Here is a 24,891-nt window from a genome sequence, read left to right as displayed (position 1 = left end):
GTCCTTTCGGCCTCACGGGTCCTCTCTGTATTTACTGATTCTGCCTCTCCTGCTGGCCCCTGCTGCTCTATGGACCTCACTGCCCAACTGTTCCCTTGGGACTCCTCTGACCTGTCCTCCTCCTGGTTTTCTCCTGGGAATCGTCGCCGTATCTGGTCGCAGTGGTGACTGTGGCGGGTACCCATGCAGGGCCTGCCCCAAAATAATTTGCGTACACTGGGTCCTGGGCCTTGAAGGTCCGGGGGTTCCTGCCTTCCCCCACCACTACCTCATCCTGAGCTCTATCGGGGTGAAGGCGGTCCAGTCTGATTGCAAGGCGCCAACCCATTAGTAGTTCAGCGGGGCTCCGGCCAGTCGTTGAGCTGGGGGTGCTGTGCTGTGCTAGAAGGAATGTGACAAGGCGGTACTCCCAATCCCCATGCGGCGAAGGGTTTCCTTGGTGGTCCGCACCATGTGTTCTGCTTGGCCATTGGTAGCAGGGTGGAATGGCGCCGAATGGATGTGGCGGATGGTGTTCTGCGCTGTGAAGGTTTGGAATTCTCCTGACGTAAATCCAGTCCCGTTGTCTGAGACGAGAGTGTCAGGGAGCCCGTGGGTTGCAAACAGCCTGCGTAGTGCCCGGATGGCTGCGGACGTAGAAGTGGACGGTACCAGTGCGACTTCCAGCCATTTGGTGTAGGAGTCCACCACTATGAAGAGTGTTTTCCCCTGAAAGGGGCCAGCGAAGTCCACATGCAGGCGTGACCATGGTGCTCGGGCGGACTCCCAGGACTGGACTGGGGCCCTTGGGGATCTGGGCGGGATTCTTGGCAGGCCTGTCAGTGTTTGACCCAGGCCTCTATCTCTCCGTCGATCCCCGGCCACCACACATAACTCCTGGCAAGGGCCTTCATTCTTACTACCCCTGGGTGTGTCTCGTGTAGGGCTGTGAGGACCCTTTTGCGGAGGGGCTGGGGAACAACGACCCTGCTTCCCCATAACAGGTACCCCTTGTGGGCCGACAGTTCATGTTTGCGGGTTGTGTAGCCGGCGAATTCTGGCCCGGGGCTGCTGCTGGGCCATCCCCTCCACACTCAGTCCGGGACCCGGGAGATTATCCTATCTTTCTTGGAATGGTGTGCAACTTCTTGTGCCTGAATGGGGCAGTCGGGAAGCAGCTCCAGGCTCATAACCTCTTGTGCATGTGCTGGGTCGGGGCCTGTTTCTGGTAGTGGTAGCCTGCTGAGGGCGTCCGCATGGCCCATCGCCTTCCCAGGACGGTGAATCAGTGCATACTGGTAGCTGGCAAGGAAAATTGACCACCTGAGGACGCAAGGAGACAGCACTTGGGGGGTCTGCTTTTCAGGGGCAAACAAGCCAAGCAACGGCTTGTGGTCAGTCACCACGGTGAAGGGCCGCCCGTACAAGAAATCATGGAATTTTTTAACTCCCTTCACGATTGCCAGACCCTCCTTGTCGATTTGTGAGTAGTTCCGCTCGGTTGCGTTGAGTGTCTGGGAAAAGTATGCCACCGGTACCTCTCTTCCATCCGGGAGTTGGTGTCTCATGACAGCGCCGATGCCATAGGGCGAGGCGTCGCATGCTAGCACCACCGGCAGCCTCTCTTCGAAGTGTGCCAAGACCGAGTTTGAGACAAGCAAGTCCTTGACTGCCTGGAATGCGGCCTCCTGGCGCTGGCCCCACACCCAAGGGGCCCGCTTGTCCAGGAGTCTGTGTAGGGGCTCCGCTACCGCCGCCTTGTGGGGAAGGAAAGAATGGTAAAAGTTCAATAGTCCCAAGAAGGCCTGAAGTTCAATCTTGTTCTTGGGCGCTGGGGCATCACAAATGGCCCGTACCTTGTCCCCAGTCGGGTGGACCCCTTCTGCGTCCACCATAAATCCCAGAAAGTCCACCTGGGGCACTCCTAGTAGACATTTTTCCCGCTTCACCTTGAGACCCGCTGTCTGGAAACGGTGCAGAACGGTGCGGAGGCGGTCCTCAAACTCCTCTGGTGTGGGCCCGGCAATCAACACATCATTGAAGAAGGGGGTGACGCCAGGAATCCCTTTAAGGAGAGAGTCCATTAGATTCTGGAATATGGCTGGTGCCACGCTGACACCGAATTGCAGCTGCTTTACCCTGAACGCTCCTCTGTGCGTCACAATCGTCTGTGCCTCTGCTGTGGCCTCATCTACTGGCAGCTGTTGATATGCTTGGGCCAAGTCCAGCTTGCCAAAAATTTTCGACCCAGCCAGGGTGGCAAGGACATGGCTGACCACTGGCACTGGGTATGCATGGGCCGTGAGGGCCTTGTTTATGGTACATTTGTAGTCTGCGCAGATGCGGACTGAACCATTAGGCTTAACAGGTGTGACGATTGGGGTTTCCCAGGGGGCATTAGGCACCGGCTCCAGCACTCCTTGCTCCACGAGTCGGTCCAATTCCTCGTCTATACGGGGTTTCAGGGCGAACGGGACCCGGCGGGCCTTGAGCCTGACCGGTCGTACTGCGGGGTCAAGCTGTAGCGCAATGGGGGGGCGTATACTGTCCCAATTTCCCATCGAAAACCCCCGGAAATTCCTTGCATATGGCGTCCACGTCCACTTGTAAGCTAGTGTGGTTCACCCCGGTGACGGCTAGCCCCAGTGGTCCAAACCATGCCAATCCCAGTAGGCTAATGTAGGGGCCCTTGACCACAAGTAAGTCCAATTGCCGCGTCCGCCCTCGGTATTGCACCCTGAAGGTCCCCACCCCCATTGTGGGGACCTTACGTTTCTGGAAGTCCCGGAGGGTGAATGGGGCCAGCCTGAGTTTGGGACCCCCAGTAGGACACAGTTTCCTTAAGGTCCGTGCCGAGATTATGGATAGAGTTGAACCCGTGTCAAGCTCCATGCGGCATGGGGCCCCCTCTATTTGTACCTCTACATAAATTTTCTCTACGTTGGGGTGGGGCAACTGATATACCTGGAAGTCTGTGAGCTCCGTCGAGTTGCCTTGGTGCGTTGGGCCCCGGGACCTGGGGCTCTTGGATGGGTCATCTGATGCCTGGCGTCAGGTGGGCCGAGCCCGACACACCCGGGCGATGTGTCCCAATTTTCTGCACTGCCTGCACTCTGCGTTGCAGAAACGGCAGGTCCTCCTCTCGTGACTTTCTCCACAGCTTGCGCAGTTCCCTCCTTCTCATCGAGGCAGCTGTGGTATGTGGGCTGCTTGAGTGCGCTGCTGTACTCGGTGCACCTCCTCCTTGTCAGATCCTGAGTCGTTGGTGAGGTCTTCGTGGTGGACCCTCAGTTGGGATGGCTGGCTCGGCCGTGCCTCTTGCGTTGACCTCTCGGTAGCTTCCGTTGCCAGGGCCTCCTCCAGAGTGCCCTGGAACGTTAGGTTCTTCTTGGCGTAGAGGCGTCGTTGCAGCTTATCATCCCTCAGGCCACCGACGAGGCGGTCACGAAGCATGTTCTCCAGCTCTGAGAAGTTGCAGAACCGGGCGGCTTGGCTGAGAGAGGTCACAAACCCAGTTATGGTTTCCCCAAGGGCTTGCCGCTTTGCGTAGAAGGCATTTCAACGAGCCACCACTGAGGGCTGTGGCGAAAAGTGCCCCTTCAGCTGTTCCATTATTGTTTTGTATGGAACAGTAGCAACGTCTTCAGGCGCAAGGAGAGCCCGGGCGATTTCAAATGTCTCCTCTCCGCAAACGCTGAAGAATATTGCCCTCTTCTTGGCGTCTTCGTCATCGGTGATCCCTTTGGCTTCTAGGAGGAAGGTGAAATGGGAGGTGTACGCTTCCCAGTCTCCAGATGCTGGGTTGAACGGCGTGAAGCTGCTGTCGGTTGCCATTCTGAGTTCCTTGTGTCCCGGAGCTGAAGCCTGGATACACGGTGCGAGGCAGCGGTGCGGCAGGTGGCGGTGCTGCGGTGCTGTGTGTGGCAGTCAGCTCAGCGGGATCCCACCTTCGTCGCCACCAGGTGCATCTGATTTTGGATCCTATTGTTCTAGGACCAGTCAGACTGCTGCAGTTTGGATCCTATTCGACATAACACACAGTGCTCCTCCAAGGAGTGTCATTTCGCCACCAGGTGCATCTGATTTCCCTCCTTGGATACTAACAGCTGGAACACCACATGCCTGTGGAATTGACCCCTCTCAAAGGATCAGGCAGGACTCACTCTGGCTCCCCTATCAGAGCCACTGACTACTGACCGGTGCAGCCTGCTCTCCTTTCCCTGCGTTTCCCACGGGGTGGTGGCACCTGATGGAATAAATACACCCCCCCCCACCTAAGGGCTGCCTCCCCTTGCTCCATCCCCTACATGATGTTGGTCCCCTTTGTGTGTCATCGTACGTTTCCACACTCACCCCATGGAAGGAAGGACACAAAAGTGTCCCATTTGGTCCAGCGCCCAAGAGGGGCCACCCAGACACCTGTGCAAAACCTGCAAGGAGGACCAGAGAGCAAAAGCAGCCTTGCCCCCCCCCCTGCAGCCTCCAGCAACCGATCTTTACAAGCATGGGCACCAACTTGAATAAAAATATTATTGGCGAGGGGAGCAGATAAGCCCTAATCCCCTCCACCTTCGGCTTGGTTTTACCCCTCGCCCTCGGTCCCCTCCAGCACCTTCCCCTGCTCCTTGGCGGGGGCACGCACCCCTTGCCCCGGGCACCCTGAGCTGGGGGTCTGGCCCGATGCCCACCCCCCACTGCTGACAGGCAACACCACACAGCCCCTTCCACACCACCCTTGGTCCAAAAAGCAGCCCTCGTTACAAATGGGAGGGGCCAAAGGCCACGCTGGGAACCCCAGGGAGAAGCTGACTGGAGTGGCCATTTTGCCTAGAATGGACAACGCCCCCCCCCCCAAACACACAAATGTTGTTGGCTGTGTCCCTAACAAAATTCTCTTACATTGGCAGTAAGAATGCAGAAAAACAATGGGAGCAATAAGCATGTTCAAGAATGCTGTTTGAAGGTGCACAACACAGTGTGACTTAAAAAGACACAATGGATGAAACATCTGGGCTTAGACTGAACCCTTTTTAAAGTAGGCCATGCTGGGAATGGGCATACATAGAACTGAGCAAATGCCAATATTGCATGAGGTTGCGGAGCAGAGAGAGAGAGAGAGAAACCAATAAGGGTTATTCTATCGATGCGGCTCAGAGCTGCCTTGGGTCTTCTGCAACTGTCCCCTAGTAACAGTCACTCCATCACTGTTTCTACCCCAAATGGTCGTTATAACTTGAAGAACTAGTACTGAGCTTGTTCCTTTCCTCCTCCCTCCCCATTACCCTTTCCTTTTATGTCACATATCCTAGCTTGTTTTTCATTGATCTGTGAAACTGCATTCTTATTTCACCACGAACAGATGCTTATGTTCAAAGAAAGTGGTTTGAGAAGCACATTCACACTAAATCAAGCATTGCTGAATAGAACATGGTAAAAGACAGGAAGGATATGCTGAATTAATTAATAAGATAGATTGTTAAGACAAATTATATAAATAAAAATTGAGAAATATGGGAAGAATTTGCTGAAACAACGAATTAAGTCAAAATACAAAAAGGGAGGTGTGAGGAGGTCTAAGAAACAAGCAAATGAAAAGATGTAATATGGGATGTGTATTTTTTCTTTTTTTATTTTCTCTTTAGCTTTTTCTCTTCTTTATCCTGTTGTGTTTTTCTGTTTTTCATTGTATGTATGTATTTTTTGAAACTTTGAATAAATATTATTTTAAATAAATAAATAAATAATTAAAGCATTGCTGCAACCAGCAAGTTTTCAAACCGTAGTGATGCGTGGAGAAGAGAAACAAACTGCTCTGACTGTAAAAACACAGTTTAAATCATGGCAAGGTGTTGTGAGGAGGTGCTAGCAACCTGGGTCCCTAGTGCTGGTGAAATGGCTTATTCCCCCCTCACCCCAGAACAGCTCTGTGAGGTTGACTGGTATCAGGAAGAGCAACTGGTCCAGGGGAGGCTGAATTCCTAAACCTAAAAAGCGACTTGAACCCAACTCTCCCCAAGCCCAAGTTTCTAGGCATCTGGTTGTCTCCCCCCTCTCTGCCGCCCAAAGTCAACGAAGGACGGCTGAAAAGTTATGCATTTACCTGCTTGCGCATATTGTTGTTGTTGTTGATGTTTAGTCGTGTCTGACTCTTCGTGACCCCATGGACCAGAGCACGCCAGGCACTCCTGTCTTCCACTGCCTCCTGCAGTTTGGTCAAACTCATGCTGGTAGCTTCGAGAACACTGTCCAACCATCCCGTCCTCTGTTGTCCCCTTTTCCTTGTGCCCTCCATCTTTCCCAACATCAGGGTCTTTTCCAGGGAGTCTTCTCTTCTCATGAGGTGGCCAAAGTATTGGAGCCTCAGCTTCAGGATCTGTCCTTCCAGTGAGCACTCAGGGCTGATTTCCTTAAGAATGGATCGGTTTGATCTTCTTGCAGTCCATGGGACCCACCTTATTTTGGTGACAGTAAGTTGTTTTAAATTGCTTTTAATTACTGTCTTTAATGGTTGTAACCAGGGGGTAAAGGGCTGATTCATAGCAAGAATAAGAATAAGTGGGGAGCTTTATCCTCCAAGATGCACTCTAAGTTTAATTTCATAAAATGCTAAACAACTGGGAGCTGCTTCTCTCGCCCAGTGGAGCAAGCAGTTTGCATTCTTTTCTTCGTTTTTGTTAGATTGTGGGCGAACATATCAGACGACATAGCAATTCTTCCAAAGCAGCTCTTTATTTGTAAGCTGGAACAGAACTGAACTGAAGGCCTCAGTCAGCCTGCTTATATAGAGCTCCAGTACCTTGTTACTGTAACAACTTTCTAAAACTATCCAATCACTGCACGTCACTTTCGATCCTTCATTTGCATACAAACTATCCAATCACTGAATGTCACTTTCGATCCTTCATTTGCATAACTATCTACAGTATCCCCCTGCTGGCCCAGGGTGAGAACTTCAGTACATAACAGTTTTTTCTGCTCAAATCACAAAGGCCTCATTTTCTGGTGTTCTCTTAAGTTGCATGGACTGTCGGAGATTCTCCCACCACTGGGGCATTAGCATGGCTCTATTGTGTTATATACAATAAACAACTATCTAATCCCCGCGATGGGGTGAGCTCCCTTTGCTCGGTCCCAGCTCCTTCCCACCTAGCAGTTTGAAAGCACGTCAAAGTGCAAGTAGATAAATAGGTACTGCTACGGCGGGAAGGTAAACGAAGTTTCCGTGCACTGCTCTTGTTTGCCAGAGTCATGCTGGCCAAATGACCTGGAAGCTGTCTGTGGACAAACGCCAGCTCCCTTGGCCTGTAGAGCACGGCAGCTCTGTATAGGGAAGTTTTTAATGTTTGGTGTCTCACTGTTGTTACAGGAAAAATCCGAGGGCTCCCTTCATAGGCGCCGACTCCATGGGGCTTGAGGGGGCCCGAGCCCCCTCAAAAATTCGTTTGGGGGGGCTCCGCCCCCCCAATAATCTCCGGCGCCCCTCCAGCAGAGCGCCATCGCCGCCCCTCCCCCAGCCCAAAATGCACAGGGAGGGGCGGGCTGCATGCCTCCTGCCCTCCCTCCCGAGCAAAAGCTCCACCCAATTTCCTTTGGAGCTGATTAATAGGCGCAGCACGCTCTCCCCTATTCGCTCACGAGGAGGCAGCGCCACTTTATTTGCATATTCATGAGCTTATTTATTATTCATGAGCTTTCCCGGCCCCCCCCAATATTTTTTATAAGTCCGCGTCCCTGGCTCCCTTGGACAAAACAAAGACACCAACCAGGATAACTTGGAGCAAAACAGCAGCCTGTAGGCTTGGCCTTTATTGAACTGTTGCAACAGGGTATTCCCCTCACGTGCAGGAGAGAGGAAAGACCCAGAAGAATAGTGTGCAAGGTCTTATAAAAACTTTTGAAATTCCCCTCCTCTAGGTCTAGCCCACCCCCAGAAACATCATGAATACATTACAGAAAGGAGGGGCTGAGGGAGGCATACATTACAGAAAGGAGGGGCTGAGGGAGGAGTTGGTGGTAACCTGAGTGTCTTGTCACCTGGCTGGTTCCCCCTTTCCCCCCTCCCCATGAGTACTTTCCAGGTGACAGAGGGGAGTTGGCAGTTTCCTGCCCCCAGAGGGAAGATCTGATCAGTGTCCTTTGTTTCAGACCATGTTGAATCCACTCCCATATGCAAGTTCTTTGTGATCTTGATTGTCTTCTGTCTGGGATCATCAGGGTTGGCATGGGCGGGGCTCCTGTGTATGTGCTGAGACAGTGAAGGGATTATGGCTGACCAGGACTAAGTCACCCCCCTTTGTTAGTTCTTGTCATATGGAGTAAAATAAAAATGGAACAGTGCAAATCCGATGTATGGTTGATTTTCTATGAATTTATAACAGAAATGTGGCGTTGTAACAGAAATGTGGCGTATGTAGTGTGTGTGTGTGAAGTTTATACAAACAGAATGATTGGGGTGGGGGGGTTCCTGCTACACTGTGCCTGTTTTAATTTGCTAGAAGCTGCCCAGAGTGCCTTATAAATTTTATAAATTATAAATTATAATAATTATTAGGGTATACCCCCCCTTACACTATCCCCCTCACAGAGCAACACTTCCCGGAGTGGTTTAACAATTGGTCCCCCTTCCCAGTGAACTCTGGGGTTTGTTGTTCTGTGAGGGGGGATAGTAGGGTCTTCAGACAACTCTCAGCAACCTCAACAAACTACATTTCCCATGATTCTTCGGGGGAAGCCATGACTGCCTCAGGTGGCATGATACTGCTTTCAATATACAGTGGTACCTTGGTTTAAGAACAGCTTACAGTATTTTATGAAAAACTTGGATTAAGAATGCGGCAAACCCAGAAGTAGGTGTTTTGGTGTGAACTATGGCTTGGAAGCAGAACATGTTCTGCTTCCTGTTGCGTGTGTTCCATTTGTAAATTGAGTCCCTCGCTGCTTTGGGAAAGCACGCCTTGGTTTAAGAACGCTCTGGTTTAAGAACGGACTTCCGGAACAGATTCAGTTTGTAAACCAAGGTACCACTGTATAGGGCAGATGGCACCTGAGTCTCCAGGATGCCGGTTCTTAACACTAAACATGTATACAAATCATAGCATTGCTCCGAAAAGTCATTTCATGTGATCCTGAATGCCTTTCGTTTGCTGAATTGTCTGTTTAAAAGGCCACGGTAGGTGGGTGATGTATTGCCTAAACGGAGTATGTACGTGTCTTTATATTTTGTTTAGTTTTTTATTTGCAAATATGCATTTTTTTTACTGTCCTTGTGGTTTGGGATGCTATGTTTATAAGCCTGTATATAGTATATGCTTGTGCACTTATGTATGCCTTGACGGACTCCGTATGTATTAAATTGTCAACAATGCCATTCAGGTACCAATGATTTCTTAACCTGCGGCTATGCAACTCTGGAAAGTTCATTTGCAGCGTTCTCCATTCCACCACGCCCCTGACTTTGCCAAAGAACTCTTTGCCTTACTCTAGACTTTGCAACTTGTCTGCAAAAGTTCCTAATCCTCATCAGAGGAAGAAAGAATAAGCTGTCCAAGCAGACTTGTATTAGCCGCACAGTACCAATGGCCTAGATTGTGGGTGAAAGCATGTGCAATGCATGAATACCTCTATAGATCTCCTGCATCTTTTGGCTGTGTGTGTGCTATTTTATTTTAGCAGCTGGTCCCTGTAAAGGATGCCCTTGTTTAACGGATATCCATCAACGCTTCTTTCTAGGATAGAAAATCTGGACCTTTTCCTGTTCTTGCTTTGATATCAATGCTTTATATTGCATTGTCTTCTTAACCAAACCGATGCCATCTTGTTTGCACCAAGAGATTCCATTTTGAGGCCGCAAAGTTCTGTTGACAAATGGAGGCCATCGATCTTAGGGAAGAGATCAGCCATTGCTTCTCCAAGCCTTAAGTCATTTTCAGTTTGATTTCCGGCGGGTCGAATCCTGGCAGAGCAATGGCACAAGAACTGCCACACTCCTGTTGTCTGGCTGATCTTCCTTACCTTTATTTTTAATCCCACTTCCCCACCCCCAGAAAGAAAAATATATGCTTGATGTTACCCCAAATCTGCATGATTAATTAAGCCATTGAACTCACGGGAGGGGAGGGATTTTCTCGGGATTTTCTAAATGCCACGGATGCTTTAGCTGAGATTCCTGCCTTGCAGCGGGTTGGACTAGATGAGCCTCGTGAGTCCCTTACAACTCTACAATTCTGTGATTCTATGATCGCAGGCACCTACCCAGCTGGAGTTTATTGACCTTAAGCGATGGTGTTTCGGGAACGTTTGGGATTCTTCGTCTGGCTCTTATATGGCGGGACTTTGTCTGTGAAACGCATACAATGTGGACAGCCCGTCTCTGCTTTCCGACTCGAGTGGTAAATTACACTCCAAAGATCCGATACCATGCCGTCTCTGGCTGGGAACAACCGAAGGCAGCGCTAGCTAGTGGTTTCAGTGTTGATGATTATCGTCTCGTCTGCCAGTTGTGTGTGCCTAATATGCTGTATTTCTTAAATAAATATTCTTTTGATTTCATAATACTAGAGAGTTTTTGTCCCGGCTGGTCCCTCTATAAGAAGAGTACTAGAGACAGCTGCTACGTTACCTTGATATCTCGCCTTTTCTCCGGTGAGGTCCTCGTAGCAACAGCAGCAGCAGCAGCAACCCTGTGAGGTAGGTTAGGCTGAGAGTGAGTGACAGGCCCAAGGTTACCCAGTGAGCTTCCTGACTGAGTGGGGATTCGAACCCTAGTCTCCCAGGCCCTAGTCCTGCACTCTAACCACTGTACCACACTGGCTTTTTAATGCAGCATTTGTCCTACTTAACTTGCAAGCTTACACAGTGGCGCCTTTTTCCTGCAAGGTCATCGTTGCAGAAAAACAGTGCATTGGGGGTGGGTTTATACAGCACCATTTGCACACCGTTCTGTTTTATTAATTGTTCTGTGTTATTGGGCTCTTGCCATCTGAAGGGGCCCTCTTGTGCCAGAAGCAACAGTGGAGAGTCTTATGGACCCTCCAAGTGTCCGTATTTTCCAGGGACAGACCTGGATTTACAGAAGCCGTCCGAGTTTTGGATTTGATCCCAGAATGTTCCACTTTTCCCTGGGACGTCCCTCTTTTTGTCAGAGAAATGGAGGGTACGGAGTTATGTGACCCTGGAGCCCAGGAGATAAGTAACTATACAACCTTTAGAAGACATCTGAAGGCAGCCCTGTATAGGGAAGTTTTTTAATGTTTAATGTTTTATTATGTTTTATATATGTTAGAAGCTGCTCAGAGTGGCTGGGGCAACCCAGTCAGATGGGCGGGGCATAAATATTATTAATATTATTAGAATAGGGCACCCCTATTTTCATCGGAGTAATGTTGGAGGATATGCCACCCCCTCTTGCCCAGCCAGGTGTCCCTGTTTTTTTATCAGCCAAGGGGGCAAGGGTTCAGAGACATAAGCTATTTAGGAAAGCTCAGTTGGTAGAGCATGAGATTCTTAAATCCCAGGGTCATGGGTTCTAATCCCGTTGCCTTGATGATCCTCATGGTCCCTTCCAACTTTACAATTCTATTATTCTTTCTTTTCTTTTTTAACAAGTTCTGCTTCACAATGCAGAGCTATCAATGCAGTGTACTAGAAGATTAAAAGTGAAATGAAATTCAAGTTCTAAACCCAAAGCCATTCCTACACATTCCAAAAACAATGAAAGCATTTCTACAGATGTACAATTGATGTTTTATAAAATGACTAGGCCAAAGACCTCAGGGAAAACCACTTTTAACAAGGGGCACCTAGAATTCATGAGCCCTGGGCACCTGTTTAATATCAGCTGGGAATTAAAACGGTTAAAGACATTGTTCGGGTGCCTGATTATCGTCTTCCAAAGCAACTACTCTATTCCAAACTTAAAAATGGAAAGTGTAATGCTGGTGGTCAACAAAAGAGGTTTAAAGACTCTCTCAAGGCAATTTTTTAAAAATGTAGTATAAACACCAACAATTGGGAAACACTGCCCTGCGAGTGCTCCAATTGGAGAACAGCCTTTACCAATGGTGCCATGGGCTTTGAAGAAATTCGAACTCAGGACCCAAGAAAGAAACATGCTAAGAGGCAGGAACGCTTGGCAAACCTCACTGTGATCAACTCCCACCCAGAAACCTCTGTCCCCACTGTGGAAGAACATGTGGGTCCAGAATTGGCCTCCACAGTCACTTACAGACTCATTGTTAAAACCGTGTTCATGGAAGACAATCTTACTCAGCTACAAGTGATCACCAGAGCAGGAGGAGGAGGAGGAGGAGGGTCAGCACAGTCTGGAGCATCGGAAGCCTTTCCCACACTGGGAGCATTGATACGGCCTCTCTCCTGTGTGGATTCACAGGTTCTCTGGCTGAAGCTTTTCCCACAGTGGGAGCACTTGTGCGGTTTCTGCTCAGTGTGGATCCTCCAATGCCGCATTAGTGTTTCTCTGTAACTGAATAATAATAATAATAATAATAATAATAATAATAATAATAATTTATTATTTATACCCCGCCACTCTGGGCAGCTTCCAACAAAGTATTAAAATACAATAATCCATCAAATATTAAAACTTCCCTAAACAGGGCTGCCTTCAGATGTGTCCTAAAAGTCTGGTAGTTGTTTATTTCCTTGACTTCTGATGGGAGGGCGTTCCACAGGGTGGGTGCCACTACTGAGAAGGCCCTCTGCCTGGTTCCCTGTAACTTGGCTTCTCGCAGTGAGGGAATCGCCAAAAGGCCCTTGGCACTGGACCTCAGTGTCCGCGCAGAACTATGGGGGTGGAGATGCTCCTTCAGATATACTGAACTGAAGCCGTTCAGGGCTTCAAACGTCAGCACCAACACCTTGAATTGTGCTCGGAAACATACTGGGAGCCAATCAAGGTTTTTCAAGACCGGTGTTATGTGGTCTCGGCGACGGCTCCCAGTCACCTGTCTGGCTGCTGCATTCTGGAGTTGTAGTTTCTGAGTCACCTTCACAGGTAGCCCCACATAGAGCGCATTGCAGTAGTCCAAGCGGGAGATAACTAGAGCATGCACCACTCTGGCGAGACAGTCCATGGGCAGGTAGGGTCTCAGCCTGCGTACCAGATGGAGCTGGTAAACAGCTGCCCTGGACACAGAATTGACCTGCGCCTCCATGGACAGCTGTGAGTCCAGAATGACTCCCAGGCTGCACACCTGGTCCTCCAGGGGCACAGTTACCCCATTCAGCACCAGGGAATCCTCCACACCAGCCCGCCCCCTGTCCCCCAAGAACAGTACTTGTCAGGAGTACTGTCTTATCAGGATTCAACCTCAATTCATTAGCCGCCATCCATCCTCCAACCGCCTCCAGGCACTCACACAGGACCTTCACTGCCTTCACTTTTTCTGATTTGAAAGCGAGGTAGAGCTGGGTATCATCTGCATATTGATGGACACCCAGCCCAAACCCCCTGATGATCTCTCCCAGTGGCTTCATATAGATATTAAAAAGCATGGGGGAGAGGACAGAACCCTGAGGCACCCCACAAGTGAGAGCCCAGGGGCCTGAACACTCATCCCCCAACACCACTTTTCTGGGCACAGCCCAGGAGGAAGGAGCAGAACCACTGTATAATGGTGCCCCCAGCTCCCAGCCCCTCAAGACGGTCCAGAAGGATGTTATGGTCGATGGTATCAAAGGCTGTTGAGAGATCCAGCAGAACTAGGAAACAGCTCTCACCTTTGTCCCTAGCCCACCAGAGATCATCAACCAGCGCGACCAAGGCAGGTTCAGTCCCATGATGAGGCCTGAATCCCAATTGGAAGGGATCCAAATGGTTCGCATCTTCCAGGCGTGCCTGGAGTTGTTCAGCAACCACTTGCTCAGTCACCTTGCCCAAGAATGGAAGGTTTGAGACTGGGCGGGATTGGCCGGGTCTAAAGATGTTTTCTTAAGAAGAGATTTGATAACCGCCTCTTTCAGCGGTTCTGGGAAGGCTCCCTCACAGAGAGAAGTATTCACTGGTTTGAACATTTTGACAGGTTTTTATTATTTTTTCCTTTTGCACGACAGTAGGTACATTTTATACTAAAAAAGATACATTTAGTACAGAGATACAAAGTTACATTCAGTAGGGAGACAACGTAAAAGTAACATTAAAGAAATAACATTAGTACAGAGACGCTGAACACAATTGTAATATCTCACGGGGGCTGGAAAAGGAAGCAATGCAGCCGACTCTACCGTGGTTTTGAGCATGACAGGGAGCAATGAAGGGGGGCAGACAAGTGGGGAGACTTTACTGATAGCAAATATTTATTCCCTTATTGATAAAGAGGAAAAGAAACCTTTATTCAACTCAAAATTCTTATAACACAATCAAAAAGCATTCGCTGCTCCTTGAGAAAACATTCAGCGACTGCAAAGCCCTGGAGACATTTAAAAAATAAAAATAAAATAAACAGCACGTGATCAATGAGTCATTTCCAGGAAGGGAAACTCCCAGTAGCTGGAAACTGAGAAAGTGAAACTTAACTCGGATCTTTGGTGCGAGGGAGCCATGGCTGCTGCAGGGGGTCACATCCAGCGTCTCCGTGATGAAGCCACTTGCTCCATCTGCCTGGATTACTTCAAGGATCCAGTGACCATCCCAGAATGTGGGCACAACTTTTGCCGATCCTGCCTGATCCTGTTCTGGGGGGAATCGGAGGCAGAGGCTTCCTGCCCTCAGTGCAGAAAAACAGTCCAGAGGAGGAGCCTCATCCGCAACAGGCAACTGGCTAACGTGGTAGAAATAGCCGTGAATCTCAGCCTTCAAGAGGGAGAGGAGGAAGGAGGGAAAGGAGGAGTCTGCGAGGAGCACCAGGAGCCCCTCAAGCTCTTCTGCAAGGAGAATGAAGCCCCCATCTGCCTGGTGTGTGACAGATCCAAGGAGCACAAACACCACGAGGTGATTCCTCTGGAGGAGGCTTCCGAGGAATACAAGGTAGGAGATCCCTGGATCTGGAGGGGGAGAAATGGCAGTGGATTCTTCTTGGGAGGTTTTCTTTTTACTTCTCAGCTCCAAAGTAGGCATGGCATGATTTCATCCTTGTTTATTATGTAAAAAGCAGCCCAGGGGAAGCCTGGGGGCTCCTGGGATGACTCAGAAGAGGGAGTCACAGTCTTTCTCTCTGCCAGGGGGACAAAGGGATCTCCCTGGATATCCCTGAGTAGCATCTGCAAAGACTAGGTAGAAGTCTGTAAGCAAGGGGTGACCTAACTGGGTCCCAGAGCCCCACAGGGCTGGCACAGAAAAAAGGTAGCTGGACCCAAAAAGGCTGAAAACCTCTGGACTTTTATTTCCTCCAGTAAACTACTCTGCTATTATAGCAAGGCCACTGGGCGCAAGAAGCCAGCATACTATTCACCTCCTCTCCGTGTGTCTCAATCAAACCTGAGTTTTCCCTTTTCTCTTTAGGAAGAGATCTGTCACCACCTGGAGATTCTGAGGAAAGAGAGAGAGGAAATTCTGGCCCATCAAGCAGCCCTGGACAAGGAAAGCAAAGACCTCCTTGTAAGTGTCTCTGTTGTTACTAGGGAGGGAACAAGCACTGGAAGAGTCGAGTCGGGACTGAGGAGGGATGGGGAAATCTGCCCATTTCAGCTTCTTCCTATTTCTCCTTTTCCATATCAGTTTGTTTATTCATTTATTATTCTGAAAATGAATTAGATATTTGGGTGGCTACCTCCTTGTATAAATATTTTGAAGTGTACTTCACCCTCATAAATACATTTTTTGTGAACATTACCTGGCTTGTTCAACCTTGAAAAATTCAGAGGTGTGAATTTCAAAAGACTGCTCTGTTTCAGTCTCCATATTTTTCCAGCAATTGCGAATTAGGTAAGTTCACCTTTGAATGCAGCTAAATTGAGTTTCTTTCTCATTGTCATTTATTATGTGAATAGCAGTCAAGGAGAAGCCTGAGGAATTGTGAGCTGAGAGGGTGGAAGCAGGTCAATTCAAATCCTGATTTACCATAAATGTTACTAAAGAATTGTCTTTCTAAATGTGTGCTCTCCTTCATCTTTAGGAAACTCAGGCCATTTTGAACCTTTACAGAAAACAAGGGAGCTATGGGGATGAACTCTGCACTTTGTCCTCCTCCTCCTCCTCCTCCTCCTCCTCCTCCTCTGTTTCTTTTGCCTTCCTACACCTAAATGGCCCCAGTCTAAACTGAGGGGAGTTTTATGTCCCTGGATGTTCTCTGAACAACTCTGAACTCTGGTTATGCCATGTCCCAAAACATGCAGGGAACATCCATGGCTAGAAAAAATGCTCCTTCCTTTAGGATGTAGCTCTCTGCAAAATAGAAGTCAATAGAAACAGCAATGGAGAGGGCCTCCCCTCAAAATATAGGTTTACTTCTTTAGTAACTGGAGGTTTCATGTCTCTGAAAAATCAGAAGTGTCCTCCTTGTGGAATTCTCACAATTCTCTTCCTGATGTTTTGAGGGCTGAGCACCTTCCACACTCAGACCTCCTCTTTTCTTGCAGAAATTAACAGAAATGGAGAGGCTGAAGGCCGTGGAGAAGTTCAGAGAACTGCGCCAGTTCCTGGAAGAACAAGAAAAACGTCTGCTGACTCATGTGGAAGAGGTGGAGAAGGAGATTGCAGGGAGAAGGGATGAGCAGCTGGCCAGACTCTCCAGGAATCTCTCCTCTCTTGAGAGCATGGAGATAGAGGAGAAGAGTCAGCAGCCAGCGAGTGAAGTCCTGCAGGTAAGATGGTGGCAGGAACAGCCCAAGGCTCCAGGAGAAGGCTGCCCCTTTCATGTATGCAAGGAGTGCAGGGGCTGAGTTGATGGAGCCTCTAGTCAGGTTTGGAATGGACAGGAAGACCCAAGAGACCTGGGATGCTTATCTCACCTGAATGCAGACTAGAGAGTCGTCTGTGTTCTTGATGGAACAGGAGCTGACCTTCTGCTCTTTGCTGATGCTTTGTCTCCGAATGCCTCTCAGCTGTGGGGGGCTTCGTCTAGGATGCGTTCAGGCCTCCTTCCGACATGAGCCAGTCTCTTGACCAAGCTTCTCTTCCCGTTCCCTCCACAACTTCTGGGTTGATCTCCTTCCCCATGGATCCAGATTGGCCCAAAATGGTGCTCAGTCACAGTGACCAAAGAGCAAGACAGAGGGACTCATCCAGACTGCTGCTTGTCCCACCCCTTTCCTCCAGGAAAACCCGCTGTTTACTGCTGAATTAGAGCAAACCTCAGCCAGGTTTTCTCTGGATTGACATTTGCTTTGATTTTGCTCTAAGGAGCAGGTTTTTCCTGAGGGAAAGCGGCAGGGCAAAGGCAAAACCACTTGGACCTATGTTTTCTGGGCACAGGAAAAGCAGAAGTGTGGGCGAGCCCAAAGAAACACGAAATTGTTTTATTACCCCTTTGGAGGCCTTTTATGCTGCAGGTGCTTTTTTTTACTTCGAGATGGAAAATAGAATTTGAAATTTGGGGACTGGGACAGTGCCCTGGCAGGATTATCCTGTAGGCTTATGTTTGTCAGTTTGTACAATGCAAACTGGATTGAAGTCATTAAAATGTGGAAATGTGGAAAACTTGAAATCGGAACAATTAATAACTTCTGATTTGAAAAATAAAAGCTGTGAGAAACCAAAACTGGCTGATTCCGCCATCCCTACCCAAAACCTTGGCATGTGCCAGGCAGACTGACATCCGAGGGGCAGGGTCTGAGGGGGTCTTCCTAGTGTGGCCTGTGGTGTGCAGTGAATTCCATTCTTTTCCCCTCTAGGATGTGAGAAGGACCTTGGAGAGGTAAGTGGGTCTGGCTCATTTCCATTAGCATCACTCTTTGAAGCTGAGATGCAGGAAACTCAGACATGGCCCTCCAGGGGCTGCAGGGGGGAGACTGGAGGACTCACTCCCTGCAGCACCTCACAGGTAAAAGTAGAGCCCCCTCTTCTGAACTTGTAGCCCCCCAATTCTCCCTCCAAGGATCAAGGTCAGCTGCCTCCTCCCTCCCTCCCCACATCACTTCACACAGGGATGGGGGCTCTTTTATTTCTCTTGCACTTTCTGCTCATTGACTTGGTGGTAATTTCAAACATCTAGAAGAGAAAGTGCCAAAGATGCTTCGGAAGAGCTTAGGATGTACCAACAGATTTCAATGTCCAACTAGAAGCCCCCCAACTCTGGTAACTCAGCTCCTTTGAGGCACTAAGGGAAGGAAGGTCTGTTGGTCTAGAATGGGTGGGTTCTTTTTCTTGGGAGCGTTTCCAGCATGAGAGGCTGAAGGTGGTCTTGAGTCGGGGGTGAAAGTCTAGTTGTTTGATGCCTCTGGAGGGAGAGTCCCATGGGGCATGAGGTTGCGTCCTTCCTGGGTGAGAGAGGGGATGGAGGGAAGGTTGAGGTTGTTCTTCTTGACTGCTGGCCAGCTTTGGACATCCCTCACATCCTCTGGAGAAGCTCAGGGAGGGAGGGATCGCAGGCATTCCACCTCAGGGGTTTGGTTCTTAAGTCCTGTTACATCTTGTCCCTTTTGCTGTTTAGCATCCTTACGAAGCCACTGACGAGGACTTGGAGGTGGGTGTCAAGAGATGAAGCTGAATCCTGAAAATTACCTGTTGCGAAATAAACTTCCACTTTGTTCGTCTTATTGAAATCTCCTGCAAGAATTAGGGAGACAGTGCCACAATGTGGCCATTCATTGTTTTTCTTTTCATCAGGTATGAGGAAAGAGAGAGTCCAGAGAAGCCACTGGCTTTCAATCCAGAGCTGAGGAACAGGAAATTGGAATCCTGTGATCTAAATCGCCTTATAGAGAATACAGTGAAACAGTGGGAAGGTAATGAAAACTGGCTGCCAGGATTTCACACTGGGAATTCTGTTACTTCTTTAGAACTGAACATGCCTGGCTCTTATTGCATGGAATTGAGTAACCCCAGGATCCCTTCCTTCTTGGTGCTCCAGTCTTCATTTCCTGTCCCCCAAAATGGCCCATGTATATTGTGACGCTGGATCCTGTAAAGAAAGCCTGAACCAGAGTGTAGAGCAAAGTCAGGATTTTTTCCTCCCATGTGCATCTGTTTACAGTTATACGAAACCTCCTTTTCCTTGTGGTTCCCTGTCTGCACAATCTGGGGTTGTCCTTTTGGAGGTTCTCCTGCTCTGAATGGAGTCAAAGGGCATTAAGAAGCCCCCAGTTCCCCCTCTGCCTCCTGCTCAGGCTTCTTTCTCAGCCGTGGAGCCAAGGCCTGAGCCGTCTCCTCCTCAGACGTCCCCCTGCAGCTGCCATATCTAGGGCTTCAGCCTTCAAGATCTCCTGAGAGTTCCCCCATTGAGAGTGGAAGCAAGAGCACATGAGCCCAAAAGGGCAAAATTATGCTTGTTAACAACCTTAAAGATTTGTAGAAGGTTTGTGAGGAAGGGCTTCCTTTTGCCTGAGAGCTCTGCCAATTCTTCCTCATCAAACTTCGCTTCTCCTTATGTTTCACAATTTTGGCTTTAATGATTCCCCCCACCATGTTAAGGCTGCCTCCATCTCCCCTCTGCCTCCTTTTACGGGATTCCTATTGCTCTGCCTCCCCTCCAGTCTAAGAATGTAGAGCCCAATTTCAGGGACAAAGTTCAGAGACCAGCAGGATTCATGCTGAATGTTTTTATTCTGCTATTTGTAAGCTTGCTTTATGATTGCTGAGTTTTAAAGCTTTAGTTATTTTCATAGATTCTTCCTTTGATTTTCTTGTTTTTAATTATTTTTTGTACGATTTAATTAATATTTAATAATTGTGCTTGATTTAAGGATGCCACGTTATGAAGTGTTACTTTTGTATGGATATTTATTTCTGGTGGAAGAGTGTTGCCCTTACACTTTATATCTTTTTGCTTCCTCAGATGCTGTGTTATACAGAAAACAGCTTCAGAAAGGTAAATTTCCAGGAGAGGAACAATTTCACAGGAGGGATGGGGACTGATATTTCATGGGTGTTGTACCTTCTGTTCTGCAGGCTTTGGGACCCCCTTCAATGGCGTCACTCTGGGTAAGAGTCCTCTACTGGCGTTTGGGTTCTTTGTCTGTCCCATGAATGAACTGGGAGGGAGGTTGAAGGCTTGGATTGGGGGCAGAGATTGTCCCTGCGAAGAACCTGCACACCATTTGGTAAATTTCACACGGCGACCCCAATTCACAAGATGGGAGGGACTAGTATTTCATGGGGGTCAAGAGTCTCTTCTGTACAGCTTGACTCTGGCCCTGCTGTTTGTACCACAAAGGCAGAGAGGGTGGCCTTGAAGGTGCAGAAGGGGCGGGGGGGGGGAGAGAAACTGCCCAGAAGGATCAGATAAGAGGGAAGAGTTTCATTCCTGCCTAGAGAGAGTTGGGTTGCTTTTCCATGTGACCTTTTTCTCAGACAGGTCCTCTATTTTCATGATTAAAATTTCTCCCCTGGGCGGATTTTTAAAATTTGGCAAAATGTCTCAAGTTGCTTGGTTTGGTTTACAGTAACCCGTGAAAAAATTTATAGTGCATTGACTCAGATCTAAGGCACCCATCTAAGCTAGCCTAGAGCAGAGAATCGCGACAGAGCAGCACCTTAAGCTGGCCACATCCTGTATAAAACCCTTCTCTTGTGGCTGAACTAAAAGGACGCTGGCTCAGCTACAAGATCTTGGAGGAGGAATCTGGGAGGGCAAGAGTTAACACCCCCCTGCCCTTAAGGAGAGTCCATATGTAGGGCAACCCCACAGTTGCCTGTCATGACTGTCTAAGCTCCTAACTGGTAACTTTTTGAGTTATTCCCTCTTCCCTCCATGGAACTAGTCTTATGTTATATAGTACATCCAAAAGAGAAGCATGGAATAAGCTGTCCTTTGTAAAATTGCTGTGCCACCTGCCTTTTATTTTCCCCAGACTTCCAAGATGGTGGGGAGGAAGGCAAGGAGAGACCAAGTGGGTGAGAGCGATGGAGAGCAGGAATAAACAGGCTCCCCACTTAACACAATTTTCACTTGTAGGCACGAGGCCCAGAACGTGACCCCCGCGAAAGTGAGGGGAGGCCTATATGTTGTTTTATGATGTATTTTTATGCTGTGAACCACCCTGAGACCTATGGACAAAGGGCAGTATACAAATTATTATTATTATTATTATTATTATTATTATTATTATTATTATTACAGTGGGGTCCTCATCCTGCACCCCAACCAGAGGTCCCCAAAGGCCAGTTCCCACAGAGATGGTCAGAGGAAAGCAGCTTCTCTCCTCTCCTGCTTCCTCCAATTCTCCCCTCTTTCCCCTCAGATAACACAGAAGAGATGATTAAAAGGGTTCCTGGGTGGTTTTTCCTCTCAGAAAATGCCTGGGATGAGAGAAGGGCAGGCACAATACACATCGAATATAAGAAAGTGAAGAAAACTGATTTAAAAACCATCAAGGAAGATATTTATTCTGAGGAGTCTGCAAGGAGGAGTCTCAGTCTAGCATGCGATGCAAAGAAATCCCCTTGATCTGAAGGGAATCTGGGTTTTTGGGGTGTTTTTTATTTATTCATCAGGATGTCCGTTTCTGTCTCTCAGCTGACTCTGCCTATTCTTCTCTTTCCCTCATCTTCTCCCCAACAGCAAATGTCACTCTGGATCCAGACACAGCCCATCCCTACCTCATCCTGTCGGAGGATTGGAAAAGCGTGATATGGGGAGACAAACCTCAAGCCCTGCCTGATAATCCTGAGAGATTCAATGCCTGGCCTTCTGTGTTGGGACGTGAGGGATTCACAGCAGGCAGACATTTCTGGGAAGTCATTGTCGGAAGTGGGGAAGAGTGGGCTTTGGGGGTCGCCAGGAAGTCTGTGGAGAGAAAGGGCTATTTTGATTTCAGTCCTGAGGGAGGAATCTGGGCTGTGGAGAAGTTGGGAGGGATGTACTTGGCCTGCACCTCCCCTGTTTCCATTCTTCTGTCCCCAAGTGAGGAGCCCAGGAGGATCCGGGTGACTCTGGACTATGAAGGGGGACGTGTGTCTTTTTCGGACGCTGACTCAGGAGCCGAACTCTACACGTTCTCAGGAGCCTCGTTCTCTGGAGAGACCCTCCTCCCTTTCTTTCTTCTGTGGGAAAATAAAACCCACCTCATTATCTCCTGAGGAGACTAAATCTGCCTCTCAGGCCCAGCAGGAGTTTCTCTCCAGACCAGAGTGACTGACATAAAAAACATTTACCCGCCAAGAGCACGTTGGGCAGTTTTCCAAGGGCCCTTTGAGAGGATTCATTCCAGTCAAAATCTGCAGAAACAAAAATGGGTTGCTCTTCCTTTGCATTTTCTTTCCTTTTCCCAGAATTCCCTCTGCAGCTCACTTCTTAGAGAGACAGTCACACTTTGAGGAGTCCTAATAAATTTTCTCACCTTCAGTCTTGTTTTCCATTTGAGGTTTCTGATTTTAGCAGAGGACGATATTGTTGATCCCAGGGTTGTGAGTCTTAGCCCCACGTTGGGCAAAGGTTTCCTGCACTGCAGGGGGTGAGACTAGATGACCCTCAGGGCCCCTCACAACTCTGCAATTCTAGGAAACCTTCTTTTACCGCCATAGCTTATGCTGCTGTGAAAATGCAGGCATCACTGGATTTATAGATAACTAAAAAAATGAACCCCTTCACCAAGGTCATGCAGGATAGCCCCTTGCTCTGGAGACTTCAGACGGGAAGAAAAAGAGGGGGGGGGGATTGAACAGGGCATCATCTTCAAATGGCCTCTGCAAATACAGCCTTGCCATCTCCACACGTTGTCAGAAGTAAACCTTCTTGCATTGAGCGGGGCTTCTGCTCAGTTAAATGTGTTTTGAGTGGATGCATTAACGTTCCTTATTTGCAGGCTGGATTCTGTCTATTGGGGGCATCAAATGGGGTGTCCTCTGGATAATGCTGGACTCCAACTCCCCTCTGACTCATCCAGCATGGCCAGGGGTCAGAGAGGATGGGAATTGCAGTCCAGCAGCTTCCGGAAGGGGCCCCATGGGCTGTGCTGCCCCATACATTATGCAGGGCACCTCCCATGTGTTCCTGAGCCCCACCCCAAATACACAGTGCTCCCCCAAGGAGCATCATTTCAGCAGCAGGTGCATCTGATTTCCCTCCTTGGATACTAACAGCTAGAACAAAACATGCCTGTGGAATTGACCCCTCTCAAAGATCAGGCAGGACTCACTCTGGCTCCACTATCAGGGCCACTGACTACTGACTGGTGCAGCCTGCTCTCCTTTCCCTGCGTTTTCCACGGGGTGGTGGCACCTGATGGAATAAATACACCTCCCCCCCCCCCGCCTAAGGGCTGCCTCCCCTTGCTCCATCCCCTATATGATGTTGGTCTCCTTTGTGTGTCAGCATAAGTTCCCTGTGAGCCTCCACTCACCCTGTGGAAGGAAGGACACAAAAGTGTCCCATTTGGTCCAGCGCCCAAGAGGGGCCACCCAGACACCTGTGCAAAACCTGCAAGGAGGACCAGAGAGCAAAAGCAGCCTTGCCCCCCCTGCAGCCTCCAGCAAACCGATCTTTACAAGCATGGGCGCCAACTTGAATAAAAATATTATTCAAAAATATTATTATATTAAAAATACTATTGGTGAGGGGAGCAGATAAGCCCTAATCCCCTCCACTTTCGGCTTGGTTTTACCCCTCGCCCTCGGTCCCCTCCAGCACCTTCCCCTGCTCCTTGGCGGGGGCACCCACCCCTTACCCCGGGCACCCTGAGCTGGGGGTCTGGCCCGATGCCCACCCCCACTGCTGACAGGCAACACCACGCAGCCCCTTCCACACCATCCTACGTTAAAAAACCAGCCCTCGTTACAAATGGGAGGGGCCAAAGGCCACCCTGGGAACCCCAGGGAGAAGCTGACTGGAGTGGCCACTTTGCCTAGAATGGACAACGCCCCTGAAATATACTCAGAGTTGAGAGTATTCAGCTCATAGTGGTGAGGAGGAATGGAAGTTCCCCCAGAATGTCCACTTTATATACATTATTTGCACAATGGGCCACACGTGATTGGCTAATTCCAGGATTCTCCCGTAGGCCAATCAGGTTGCAGATTCACTTCCACCTGGAGCTGGATTGGGTGGCTCCTGTGGATCAGTCATTCTGTTGCATTCTGGACCCTCTTGTTTTAGGACCAATCAGACTGCTGTCTTTTGGATCCTATTCAACTCAGTACATGACACACCCACTCTGGGCAGCTCCCAACAGAATATTATTAATACTAATTACAGAGCAATAAAACTTCAACCATAAAAAACTGCCCCACATAGGGCTGCCTTCAGATGTCTTCTAAAAGTCAGATAGTTGTTTATTTCGTTGACATCTGATGGGAGGGCGTTCCACGGGGTGGTGTCACATGTCGGAATAAAGACACTTTCCCCTCCACCTGTCAGAGGGCTGACTCCCCTTGTCCCCCCCCCATATGATGTTGGTGATGTTTGACGACATAAGTTGAAGGACACAAAAGTGGCCCATTAGGTCCAGCGCCCAAGAAGGGCACAAAGACGCTTGTGGAAAACCTTCAAACAGGACCAGACCTTGTGATTACTGTAGAAGATCCAAAGAATCGGTTACTAAAGGTTCTGGAGAGGCTCCAAGAATTTGGACAAGTAGCAGGCTTTAAATTAAATAAAAATAAAACTAAGACCTTAGTGAAAAACCTGACAGAACAAAATAAAAAGGAGCTACAACTACTTACAGATACAGGTATACATAAGAAAATTAAATATTTGGGGGTATGGTTTAAAGCTAAAAATATTAACATACTGACAGACAATTATATAAATACTTGGAAATAAATTCTAGAGAAATTTAGAAATATCAGGTAGGATGAAGTTATCTTTTGGGGAAAGAATATCCGTTATAAAAATGAATGTAATGCCAATAATGTTATTTTTA

The 24,891-nt window shown here is 48.7% G+C and overlaps 2 protein-coding genes across 2 annotated transcripts in view; one reads left to right on the top strand and one right to left on the bottom strand.

Annotated features, from left to right (window-relative positions):
* LOC309337266 (zinc finger protein 174-like) overlaps positions 1-24,891 on the bottom strand; it is a 124,038-nt gene that overhangs the window by 74,770 nt on the left and 24,377 nt on the right. The gene's annotated exons all lie outside the window — the stretch shown is intronic.
* On the top strand, positions 14,479-22,376 carry LOC309336947 (zinc finger protein RFP-like). Its single transcript, XM_081853474.1, has 7 exons — positions 14,479-14,962; positions 15,437-15,532; positions 16,513-16,737; positions 17,767-17,789; positions 18,701-18,819; positions 19,869-19,901; positions 21,594-22,376. The coding sequence occupies exons 1-7, from the start codon at positions 14,537-14,539 to the stop codon at positions 22,109-22,111; spliced, it is 1,440 nt and encodes a 479-aa protein (XP_081709600.1). The 5' UTR covers positions 14,479-14,536; the 3' UTR covers positions 22,112-22,376.

The sequence above is a fragment of the Podarcis erhardii genome, assembly GCF_964252035.2.
Source record: "Podarcis erhardii genome assembly, chromosome: 2".
NCBI classification, from domain to species: Eukaryota; Metazoa; Chordata; class Lepidosauria; order Squamata; family Lacertidae; genus Podarcis; species Podarcis erhardii.
This window is presented reverse-complemented; position numbering and strand designations above follow the sequence as displayed.